This window comes from Leopardus geoffroyi, chromosome B4, assembly GCF_018350155.1.
Source record: "Leopardus geoffroyi isolate Oge1 chromosome B4, O.geoffroyi_Oge1_pat1.0, whole genome shotgun sequence".
Classification (NCBI taxonomy): Eukaryota; Metazoa; Chordata; class Mammalia; order Carnivora; family Felidae; genus Leopardus; species Leopardus geoffroyi.
In genome coordinates this window covers 55582488-55595665 of record NC_059341.1, presented here as the reverse complement: position 1 = coordinate 55595665, position 13178 = coordinate 55582488, and the positions used below count along the sequence as shown (strand labels likewise).

Sequence of the window (13178 nt, the reverse complement as noted above, 5' to 3'; positions counted from 1 at the left end):
GGCGAAATCCGCTCCCAATATAGACCAATCATCCTTAGTCTTGTTCGGTGACGCAAATGGTGGCCACACCCCTTCACCAATTAGAGAAGAGTGTTACTTGCAATTGGTTGAGGAGACCTAACCGGAAGGGCGGATGCTCCCAGCTAGAGAAAAAGGAAAGCTTGGTGGCGGGAAGTTTTCATTGGAGAGCGGCTGAAAGCAGTACCTAGTGGTCCTGAGCTGGGCGCTTTGAGGTGGGAGACCGAGGAAGCGGGTGGGGTGGGGTAGGGGTGGAGTGTGGAGGGGTGGGGATCTGGGGGTAACTCTGCTTTGAATGGGCTAACCTTTCTTTTTCCTTCCTGAGGGCGAGGCCGGTCTATCGCGGATCACTTCCTTTCACCAATATATTGGCAGGAGAGAAACCGGCGTTAATCGTCGCCCATCTCTAATGGAGTTCGGGCCTTTAGGGGCACCTTGAACTTTCTGCTCCTCTCTTTTTATCTCTAGCCTTTCCCATGCAGGAAGCTTGGTTACCAAAGTCTGTTTATTGGCAACCACCATTTATTGGTGAACAGCACGGTGGACGCATAGGCCCAGTGGAGGGTATTATTAAATTAATGTTGTCTTTAAAAAGCAGGTGCTGGGGAGCCTGGTGAATTAGCCTGTGGTACCGTAGTGACGGTTACTCCAGTATCAATGACTGGCTGTGACCCCGTGAAATATTTGCTGTGGGTGCTGTTAAAAGTTAAGAAATAGCGGGAGTAAAACCAATGAATCACTGAAGTAGTAATTAAAGTTTGTGGTGCACCCACCAAAGAGACAGCTAGGGAACCAGGAACACTCAAGCCAAAAAGGGAATGAGGCTCTTGGGTATATTGTTATAAAGCGGCTTATGTAGTAAGAAGTCAGTGACTTTATTCCTCGCAGTGATTTGAATATTAACATTTTCTTAAGTGGTAGGGAATTGGTTACTGGTTATCTCATATCAGCCTTGGGAGAATTCAAGTTTTGTTTATGATTTCTGGAGGCATAAAAAGGAAATTACCTAGGTCAAGTTAGTCTTACAACAACGTAAGGTCAATTGAGCTTTGTTTGATAAAACTGGTTTTGTCCGTTTGAGGAATTTTCAAGGCTCTTCTCCGTTTGTTTTTGATTTTAACATTTTCCCCCTTTTGGTTCTCTCAGGATGAGAGTATGATCAACCAGTATAGTGTTATTTTCAGGTTCTATCATTGAAGTACTCAGGCCGAAGAATCACATTTTTGTTGTTGTCATTAGTTGGATTATTAGGCTAAGGGCCACGTGGTCACCATCTTCATTTATGTGGTTATTGTTGATTTCATACAGTTGTCTGATCCTGATGGCTACCATTTGGTCTGTGAGTGGCTGCTGACAGGCATTTAAAACCTTGGAGAGTATGCAGCACATTAGAGGTGATTTAAGGAGAACAATAGCCAAAGATTGAAAATTTCCCAGAGCAGATTCCCAGGTGCCAAGATTTAACCAAGTAAATAAATCAAATGGATTTCAGTTTTTTAAAGTATTTACATAAGCATAATATGATATATCAACAGTCATATCTTTGTGATGACTCAGGACTGGATGAAGGTGAAGATGTTTTAAGTGGCTGTGTTGCAGGTGAACTTCCACCTAAATTAAGCCTCTATGGTGTGAGCAATCAAGTAATTTAAAGAGAGGCATTTCTGTGGAAGCAAAAGAAAAATAAAAGCTAATATTTTTTTTTTCAACGTTTATTTATTTTTGGGACAGAGAGAGACAGAGCATGAACAGGGGAGGGGCGGAGAGAGAGGGAGACACAGAATCCGAAACAGGCTCCAGGCTCTGAGCCATCAGCCCAGAGCCCGACGCGGGGCTCGAACTCACGGACCGCGAGATCGTGACCTGGCTGAAGTCGGACGCCCAACCGACTGCGCCACCCAGGCGCCCCAAAAGCTAATATTTTAAGAAGATTATAAATTCAGTGTCTGAGTTTGGAGAGAAACCAGTTGAGAAAATTTCTAGATGTTGGGTTCAAATTATCTTTAGATGGATGAAGGCAAGAGTAACAATCTGACAGATTTTCCTGGTTTGCAGTTTGAATGTCACTGGTGATCTTGCTGAGTGACCACATAGCAACAGGCACCTTGTCCTCCTCACATGAGCTGCTTTGGTGGTTTCTCTGAAGTTTACATCAGGTTGTCCAGCTTTAGTTTGCATGGCTTTGAGAAAAGGGCAGTTTTATTTTCATAGTGATTCCAAGTTACAAGAATGGGAGGAAATTGGAAATGTTAGTTTGGAGAGTTCTAGCCAGATATTGGAGGAAACTAGAATTCAGGATCCAGTTCAGTTTATAAGTAGAAAATAAAACCTTAAGGAAAATTAATAGCACTAGATGTATTACCAAAACATAATCATAATTTTTCTGTCATCATCCCATTTCTATTAGGGTAACTACAGTTAGGCTAATTTGTTTGCAAATTGAGTCTAGTTTCAATAAATTTGGCCTGACTATTTACATAAGTGCAGCAAAAATAGTGACTGACCATATAGGCTCTTTTAAATCTGCTTTGCTGGAACTTTTTCATAAAGAATCTTAGATTGAACTTTTCAGGGCTCTTCAGGCTAAGCAGCCAAGCTAAGGACTTGTCTAATTGTGTCCTATTACAAGGAGATCAGATCGAGCTTAAGTAAATACATATATTGTCATGAAAAATAAGACTATTTAATAAAAGGTTTTAAATTCTGGTGAGATCAGGTAGAAAGAAAAAGATAAATGTTTCAACCTTTGTTTACAAAAGTAGTTTTTACTGAATCACTGTAAGCTATAGATAGCTTAAAAGAGAGGAGAAAATGGAGCTTTTTAAATCTGGAAAGCAGGACATTGAAGAACCAGCAATATTTTAAATGAAATCATAAAAAATTATAATCATCTTCATTAGTTCATTCAGTCTCCTGTAATTCTTGTTTTGCTTCACCTTAGGGTTAATAACTTTATGAATCAGTTTTTCATTAGATTTTTAGAAATTCTTACCCAGTTCAGTGTTATGATCTTAAAGTTAACAGAAACCTGTACTTCTTAGTCTTTTCCATGAATCTCTTTGCAGATGAAGCACTATCCTAGGAACAGTTTTGCAAAAACAAACTTAAATCCAGTTCAATTTTAGCTAGACCACACAAAAAATTCCTTTCTCAAGATCCCTTTTCCATAAATCTTCTACACTTTATATCCATCCAGTTTTTGTTATGTCTTTTTTTTTTTTTTTTTTTTTCTCATTCTGGAATAATCATTTTACTTTTGGACAAAATTACTTCCTTTATTCCTTTACCAAAACAACATACCCATGTTCTTTATATCTTTCCTTGTCCAAAAACATGTTCTATTTTCTTTAACTACTTTTCATACACTGTTGTTTTCTTTTAATCTTACTCTTTCTAGTAGTTTTAATTAAATATATTAATTAGATTTCTTAACTCTTATCTTTAATTCCTAGTAAAAAACAAGAATTAAGCAATTGTGGACTGGCAACTTTATACATACACAATTATAAAAACCTTTTAGAGATCTATGTTTTTTATAATATAGTTTTTAATGTGACAAAGGATATAGTTATTAATAGACCCAAGTATCTATTGTCTGTCTGTAAAAATTAAAAAGCCAAAAGTTGGGTTGTTCTAATGAATCCTAGGCTACTAACGTCTGAGTGACTCTTTTGAGACTGTCTGAGCAAGTGAGGCTAGGGTAAAACAATGTTGGCAGGTGCCAATAGAAAGCAATTTGTCATAAATAAAAGGGGAGTTGCCAAAGCTTGAATTTATTGGAAGAGTTCTCCTAGAAGATGAAGAACTAGATTTAGGTTATCTTGTAGCAGATGATACAAACGGAACTAGAAATTAAACATAAATAAGAGCCTTGCATAGTAGTGCAGGGGAGATGCACAATGAAAACCATTCACTCTGAGGTAGATTTGAGACACTGTAGTAGTACTGAGGGACTGCCATGATGGGAACCAATTCAGAGAGCAGACTTTAAGCAACCTTTAAATGGCATTTCCAAAACACTGATTTGCTCAGTCAGTTTTAGTTGGCACTCAGACTTGATGAAAAGTATATTGAATGATATAGTTATACTTTCTTTTTAACTTTCTGTGTTCTTATTAGCTTCAGGGAAAAATTACTGGTTGAGGTTGTATGTCCTTAGTAGTTTTCTTATATCAGCTAATTACTCATTTTAACAAAAAGAGCAGTTACCAAGCTCCAAACTGTAGCAGGTAGAAATATCATTGGTTTATGTTTATTACAGTCATAGGTATGGTTACTTTCTGTTTTTAGCAAGTGACAGTTTTTTGTTTTGTTTTTTTGTTTTCATTTCTGGTAGTGATGTATAGTTTTATTTCAGTAAAAGTTTAAAGTTAGTTTCCTTAAATAAAGTATTAGTAATACTACAATACTGTACAAAAAAAAAAAAGAAAAGCTTAAAGAAGATAAACTTATGTTTTGCATTTAGTGATTCAGTATATTATCTCATTTGCAAATGATTCAGATAACAAATATTCATGATTTAGTTTAACTTGTTATAAACTTTTTATTTACATTTATTTAAATTATTTATTTTTACCAATTATTCTTGGATTAGACATTAAATAGCTAACCATCACACTATTTTTCTTATCAACAAATTTTGAAGTCATGCTTGCTTTTGTTTTAATGTTTTTGTTTTATTTTTGAGAGAGCGAAAATGGGGGAGGGGCAAGGAGAAGGGAACAGAGAATCTGAAGCAGGCTCTGAGCTGACAGCAGCGAGCCTGATATGGGGCTCAAACTCATGAAACGCTAGATTATTACCTGATCTGAAGTCGGATACTCAACCAACCAAGCCACCCAGACACCCAGACATGCTTGCTTTTCTTAAGTCAACAAACTTAAACTAGGTTTTACATATCAAAGGTTGTATCAGGTCATGCGAACTTGAAAAACATTTTGGTTTGTTTTTATATGTCTGAGGGTTTCAGGAGTACTTAATTTATAAGTGCTTATTTTTCTTTAAGCCAATTAAATAGAGCTCCTTACATATTCTGGCAATAGCATCTGGAATTAGAAAAATATTACCCATCTATAACATGCATACATAGACATACATAAACATACAGAGGCAAACAGATCTTGTAGCTTTTGTTTAAAAAAGTTTTGCCATGAGCTGATAGCCATAATATTGCAAAATTCACCAGTTTAGAAAAGAACAGTTGGATCTAAATTGTCTTTCTAGGAAGTTGAGGTTACCTGCTCAGATAGCAAAGTTGTTTTTTTTCCCCCTAGTAACTTTTTTTTTGTTTGCATGATGCAAAGATCTTTTAGAGCTATTTTTGCAGTCATTGTGTCTTTTAGAAGTTTCTGCTTATCAGAGAATGCATTCTATTGTCTCTGAGAGATTTGAAATCCTCTCTTGTCAAAGGCACAGCTTAAGATACACTTCTCTAAGTTAAAGTTGCCCTCCAGTGGCCGCTACAATTCTAGAAGTTCACCCATTTTTCCAAAAAGGCACAAAATCCTGGTCCATAGACCAACCAGGTAGAATACATCTTTACCTTTAGATTCCCTAAGAGTTCTTAGATATGAGGGGCCCTGCTTTCTAAAAGCTGTTCTAAAACACAGGGAACCATGTGTTTCCCTGCCCTCCTCTCTTTGGAGTAGAATAGAGCTTTACCTAGAAGCTTCAACAAACAAAATACAGGCATGCAAATTAAAGTCAGCTCAAAATGGAGAGAACAGAGCTCAGATATAAGAGAGACTTGACTTCAAACTCTAGGGTCAGTGAGAAAGTGAATTAAGTGGACTCTGTGGGTTCCATCACCATGGGGGCCTCAGAGTTAAGGAGGAAGGGAGGTTGGGGGGGGGGTGTCTTCTTTGTATCCCATTTAAAAAAATTTTTTTTTAATGTTTATTTATTTTTGAGAGAGAGAGATAGAGAGCAAGTTGGGGAGGGGCAGAGAGAGAGAGGGAGACATCAGAATCTGGAACAGGCTCCAGGCTCTGGGTTGTCAGCACAGAGCCTGACGTGGGGCTTGAACTCGGCAACAGCAAGATCTTGACTTGAGCCGAAGTCAGACGCTCAACCAACTGAGCCATGCAGGCACCCCTTTTGGATCCCATTTTTACACCACAGACTGTCAAAAGTTTAGAATTACCAGAGGTAAAACCAATGAATTATTGAAGTAGTAATCAGTAAAAGTTTATTGTGCACACACCAGAAAGACAGACTGCAAACCAAGAGCATTCAAACCAAAACATGGAAGGAAGCTCAGAGGTATATTGTTAGAAAGTGGTTTATATAGTGAGAAATTCCTGCTCTCAAGCCTCCTCTCCTTCTACTTGTTCATCTGTATGTAGTCTTAAGTTTTAGTCATTCATAGGTATTTAAAGTTCCTTAATTACATACCATGTGTTTCCCCACTTCTGATATTTTCATGTTTTTTCCTGAAATCTAGTCCCTCCGTGGAATACCAGTTCCTCTTTTAAGATTGAACCTAAATTGTAACTGTAAAGCAGGTATTCAATAAAATGTTGAATGATTAATTTGAGTGTTTATGTGGGTGGATTTTACCTAATCTGGGATGTTTGAATTTGTTATTTATAAGATAGGTTTTACCATCCCAATTTTACAGATAAGGAAAGAGGTGAAGAGGAACAGGTTGTTTAACTTTGCTAAGATCATACAGTAATTTATTGCTAAAACTGTTTAGCCTCAAAGCTTTCTTTTTTGCTAATCGCTTTGTATGTGGTGTTTAAGTGTCATTGATGTTATACTTGTTTATGTGATTTTGGACACTTCTCTGAAATCTAGAGAATTCACTATAAAAATTAGTGTGGGAATAACCATGTAGTCCTTATTTTAAAAGTCACTATAATATATAATTTACTTTCTGACATTTTTCATGCTTAGTAGTGATAAATTATTGGGTAGGCATTATCAATACTATGGTTTAAAAAAATTTGCTGTGATTTTTCTTTCACTTTTAGAAAGAAGTTTGGATCTCCAATTCAATTTTAGGATGGCAGCCATTTCAGGTTAGTGGAAATGATTACATTTTATAGTATATTCTGTTTTGTTTCTAACTGCATGCTCTTTGAAAAAAATTGTTTTTCTCTGTACTTTCAATTTTGCTGTGAACCTTAAACTGCTCTAAGAGGAAAGTCTTAATAAAAATAAAGAATAATAAATTATAAAAATATTTGTTTTAAAAATCTGATTTTTATGTTTTGTGTTTTTTTTTAAATTGTAAAACATACCAAAGTGTACCATTTTAATTTTTTTTTTTTTTATTTTTTTTTCAACGTTTTATTTATTTTTGGGACAGAGACAGAGCATGAACGGGGGAGGGGCAGAGAGAGAGGGAGACACAGAATCGGAAACAGGCTCCAGGCTCCGAGCCATCAGCCCAGAGCCTGACGCGGGGCTCGAACTCACGGACCGCGAGATCGTGACCTGGCTGAAGTCGGACGCTTAACCGACTGCGCCACCCAGGCGCCCCCATTTTAATTAATTTTAAGTATACAATTCAATGGGAGCAATTCACATTTTTGTGTGACCATCACCAATATCCATCTCCAGAACTTTTTCATCATTCCAAACTGAAATTCTGTACCCATCATACAATAATGCCCTCTTGCTCCCTTTCCCCCAATTGCTGGTAACACTACTCGTACTCTGTATGAATTTGACTACTCTAGGTACCTAAGATAACTGGACTCATGCAATATTTGTCCTTTTGTGTCTGGCTTGTTTTCTTTAGTATAATGTCTTTGAGCCTCATCCATTTTATATGTATCTTTTTAAGGTTGAATAACATTGCATTGTATGTATATACCACCTTTTGTTTATCAGTTTGTCTGTCAGTGGACATCTGGGTTGTTTTACCTTATGGCAATTGTGAATAATGCTGCTATGAATGTTTAAATACAAATGGGCTTGAGTCTCTTTTTTCAGTTCTTTTGGGTATATATATTTAGAGGTGGAGCTGCTGAATCACATGCTCTTTCTTCTATTTAAGTTTTCAGGAACTGCTGTATTTGTCTCCATACTCACTGTTCCATTTTACATTCCCAGCAGTAGTACAGAAGGGTTCCAAGGAGTGATGTTTTTTGATAGAATTATGGGAACCTAAGAAATCACAAAGTAGAATATATCAATCACTCCAAATCCCACTACTCAAATTAATACTGTAATATGTGGATGCATTATTTTTCAACAGATTTTTAGTTTGCAAAGAGTTTTTATTTTTTTTTTTAATGAAGTATAATTAACATATAATGTTATGTTAGTTTCAGGAGCACAACATATTCCTCAGTTCTATCCATTAATCAGTGCTTACCATGATAAATGTAGTTACTACTTGTCACCATAAAATATTGTTGTAATATTATTGACTATACTACCTATGCTGTACTTTTCATTTCTGTGACTTATTTTATAATTGGAAGTTGGTACCTCTTAATCCCTTCCACCAATTTCATTATTTTCTCTACCTACTTCCCCTTTGCCAACCACCAGTTTGTTCTCTGTATGAGTTTTTTTTTTTTTTTTTAAACATTCCACATGTAAATGATATCATATGGTATTTGTCTTTTTCTGACTTATTTAGCCTAATACCTCTTAGGTTCATCCATCTTATTTCAAATAACAAGCTCTCATTCTTTTCTATGGCTGAGTAATATTCCATTGCATGCATATATATATATATATATATATATATATATATATATACACACACACACACACACACCACATCTTCTTTATCCATTTGTCTATCAATGGATGCTTGGTTTGCTTCCATATCCTGGCTATTGTAAATAATGCTGCAGTGAACATAGAGATGTGTATATCTTTTTGAATTAGTATTTTCTTTGGATAAATACCCAGAAGGAGAATTGCTAGATTATATGGTATTTCTACTTTTAATGTTTTTTGGAACCTCCATACTGTTTTTACATATGCATGAAAGTTCTTTTTTCTCCACATCCTTATCAATACTTGCTACTTCTTGTGTTTTTGATAGTAGCCATTTGGACTGGTGTGAGGTGATATTCTATTGTGGTTTTGATTTGCATTTCCCTAATGATTAGTGATGTTGAACATCTTTTCATCTGTTTGTCATCTCTGTCTTCAGAAAAATGTCTATTCAGGTATTCTGCCAAATTTTTAATTGGATTGTTTGGGTTTTTCTGGTGTTGAGTTGTGTAAGTTCTTTATGTATTTTGGATGTTAATCCCTTATTAGATATCATTTGCACATATCTTCTGTCATTCACTATGTTGCCATTTTGTTTTGTTGATGGTTGTGCAAAAGCATTTTATTTTGATGTAGTCTCAATAGTTTATATTTGCATTTGTTTTCCTTGCTTGAGACTACTTAGATAATGTTGCTAAGGGCAGTGTCTAAAAAATTTCTGCCTGTGTTTTCTTTTGGGAGTTTTATGGTAAGGTCTCACATTTAGGTCTTTTTTTTTTTTTTTTTTTTTTTTTTAATTTTTTTTTTTTTTTTTCAACGTTTATTTATTTTTGGGACAGAGAGAGACAGAGCATGAACGGGGGAGGGGCAGAGAGAGAGGGAGACACAGAATCGGAAACAGGCTCCAGGCTCTGAGCCATCAGCCCAGAGCCCGACGCGGGGCTCGAACTCATGGACCGCGAGATCGTGACCTGGCTGAAGTCGGACGCTTAACCGACTGCGCCACCCAGGCGCCCCTCACATTTAGGTCTTTAATCCATTTTGAGTTTGTTTTTGTGTATTGTGTAAGAAAATGGTCCAGTTTCATTCTTTTGCATGTAGCCACCCAGTTTTCTCAACACCATGTATTGAAAACACTGTCTTTTCCCCATTGTATATTCTTCCCTTCATTGCCGTAGATTAATTGACCACATAAGCGTAGATTTATTTTTGGGCTCTCTTGTCTGTTCTATAATCTGTGTGTCTGTTTTTGTGACAATAGCATACTGTTTTGATTACTATATTTGTGTAGTATATCTTGAAATCTGGGATTGTCCAGCTTTGTTCTTCTTTCTGAAGATTGTTTTGGCTATTTGGGGTCTTTTGTGGTTCCATAGTTTTGGAATTATTTGTTCTAGTTCTGTGAAAAATATATTGGAATTTTGGTTGAAATTGCATTGCATCTGTAGGTTGCTTCAGGTATTATGAACATTTTAACAATGTTAATTCTTCCAGTCTGTGAGGAGAGAATATCTTTCTATTTATTTGTGTTTTCTTCAGTTTCTCTTAGCAGTGTCCTCTAGTTTTCAGTGTATAGGTCTTTGATCTTTATGGTTAAGTGTATTTCTGAGTATTTTATTCTTTTTGGTGCAGTTGTAAATTTCTCTTTCTTCTACTTCATTATTAGAGTATAGAAATGCAACAGATTTCTATATATTAATTTTGTATCTTGCAACTTCACTGAGTTTGTCCGTTCTAGTAGTGTTTTAGTGGTGTCTTTAGTGTTTTCTAATAGGGTCATGTCACCAACAAATAGTAACAGTTTTATTTACTCCTTACCAATCCGAATGCCTTTTGTCTAGTTTTTTAAATTGTCTGATTGCTTCTACTACAAAGCTGTAATCATCAAGACAGCATGGTATTGGCACAAAACCAGACACATAGACCAATGGAATAGAAAAGAGACCCTAGAATTAGACCCACAAACGTATGGCCAACTAATCTTTGACAAAGCAGGAAAGAACATCCAATGGAAAAAAGACAGTCTCTTTAACAAATGGTGCTGGGAGAACTGGACAGCAACATGCAGAAGGTTGAAACTAGATCACTTTCTCACATCATTCACAAAAATAAACTCAAAATGGGTACAGGGCCTGAATGTGAGACAGGAAACCATCAAAACCCTAGAGGAGAAAGCAGGAAAAGACCTCTCTGACCTCAGCCATAGCAATCTCTTACTCGGCACATCCCCAAAGGCAAGGGAATTAAAAGCAAAAATGAATTCCTGGGACCTTATGAAGATAAAAAGCTTCTGCACAGCAAAGGAAACAACCAACAAAACTAAAAGGCAACCAACGGAATGGGAAAAGATATTTGCAAATGACATATCGGACAAAGGGCTAGTATCCAAAATCTATAAAGAGCTCACCAAACTCCACACCCGAAAAACAAATAACCCAGTGAAGAAATGGGCAGAAAACATGAATAGACACTTCTCTAAAGAAGACATCCGGATGGCCAACAGGCACACGAAAAGATGCTCAACGTCGCTCCTTATCAGGGAAATACAAATCAAAACCACACTCAGATATCACCTCACGCCAGTCAGAGTGGCCAAAATGAACAAATCAGGAGACTCTAGATGCTGGAGAGGATGTGGAGAAACGGGAACCCTCTTGCACTGTTGGTGGGAATGCAAATTGGTGCAGCCGCTCTGGAAAGCAGTGTGGAGGTTCCTCAGAAAATTAAAAATAGACCTACCCTATGACCCAGCAATAGCACTGCTAGGAATTTACCCAAGGGATACAGGAGTACTGATGCATAGGGGCACTTGTGCCCCAATGTTTATAGCAGCACTCTCAACAATAGCCAAATTATGGAAACAGCCTAAATGTCCATCAACTGATGAATGGATAAAGAAATTGTGGTTTATATACACAATGGAGTACTAGATGGCAATGAGAAAGAACGAAATATGGCCCTTTGTAGCAACGTGGATGGAACTGGAGAGTGTGATGCTAAGTGAAATAAGCCATACAGAGAAAGACAGATACCATATGTTTTCACTCTTAGGTGGATCCTGAGAAGCTTAACAGAAACCCATGGGGAAGGGGAAGGAAAAAAAAAAAGAGGTTAGAGTGGGAGAGAGTCAAAGCATAAGAGACTCTTAAAAACTGAGAACAAACTGAGGGTTGATGGGGGGTGGGAGGGAGGGGAGGGTGGGTGATGGGTATTGAGGAGGGCACCTTTTGGGATGAGCACTGGGTGTTGTATGGAAACCAATTTGACAATAAATTTCATATATTGAAAGAAAAATAAATACCAGGTTAGGAAAAAAAAAATTGTCTGATTGCTGTTTCTAGGACTTTCAGTACTATGTTGAATGAAAATGTTGAGAGTGAACAACATCTTGCCTTTTCTGATATTAGAGGAAGAGCTCTCAGTTTTTCACCATTGGAGTATGTTAGATGTGGGTTTGTCTTATATGGCCTTTATTATGTTCATGTATATTCCCTCTAAACTCAACTTTGTTGAGAGTTTTTATCATGAATGGATGTTGAATTTTGTCAAATGCTTTTTCTGCATCTGTTGAGATGATCATATGAGTTGTATCCTTCATTTTGTTAATGTGGTATATCACGTTGATTGATTTGTGAATATTGAATTATTCTTTCCTCCCCAGAATAAGTCCCACTTGATTGAGGTGAATGATCCTTTTAAAGTATTGTTGAATGTGCTTTGCTAATATTTTATTCAGGACTTTTGCGTCTATGTTTATTAGCAATATTGGTCTCTGGTTTTCTTTTTTTTTTGTAGTATCTTTGTGTGGCTTTGGCATGAAGATAATGTCAGTCTTGTAGAATGTATTTGGAAGTTTTGCTTCCTCATTTTCCCAATAATTTGAGGAGAATAGGTATTACTGTTCTTTAAATGCTTGGTAGAATTCACCTGTGAATCTATCTGGTCTTGGACTTTCCTTTGTTGGTATTTCTTTGATTACTGATTTAATTGTGTTGCCTGTAATTGGTCAGTTTCTATTTCTTCCTGATCAGTTTTGGAAGGTGGTGTCTAGGAATTTATCCATTTCTTCTAGTTGGTCTTATTTGCTAGTATATAATTTTTCATTGTAGCCTATTATGTAGTCTTTTGTATTTCTGTGGTGTCAGTTGTTATGTATTTTGCATTTCTGATTTTATTTATTTGGTTTTCAGTTTCTCTTTTTGTTTAATATTTATTTATTTGTTTATTTATTTATTAATGTTTATTTATTTTTGAGGGAGGGAGAGTGTGAGCAGGGAAGGGGCAGAGAGAGAGGGAGACACAATCCATAGTAGGCTCTGGGCTCTAAGCTGTTTCCCTCGCATATAACTTTTGCTTCTTTCTTGCTACTTTTAAAACTCTCTCTTAATCTTTAATGTTTGCCGTTTTAATTATTATATGACTTGATATGGCCCTCCTTGGCTTCATCTTGTTATGGGCTCTCAGTGCTTCCTGAACCT

General features: G+C 36.5%; 1 protein-coding gene across 1 annotated transcript in view; it reads left to right on the top strand.

Annotated features, from left to right (window-relative positions):
• The first annotated feature begins 99 nt into the window (after positions 1–99).
• Positions 100–13178, top strand: part of RECQL (RecQ like helicase) — a 57586-nt gene continuing 44507 nt past the window's right edge. The window contains exons 1-2 of the mRNA XM_045462634.1: positions 100–233; positions 6993–7040. Coding sequence (XP_045318590.1) covers positions 7025–7040 — 16 coding nt within the window. The 5' untranslated portion in view covers positions 100–233; positions 6993–7024. The remainder of the gene's footprint in view (positions 234–6992; positions 7041–13178) is intronic.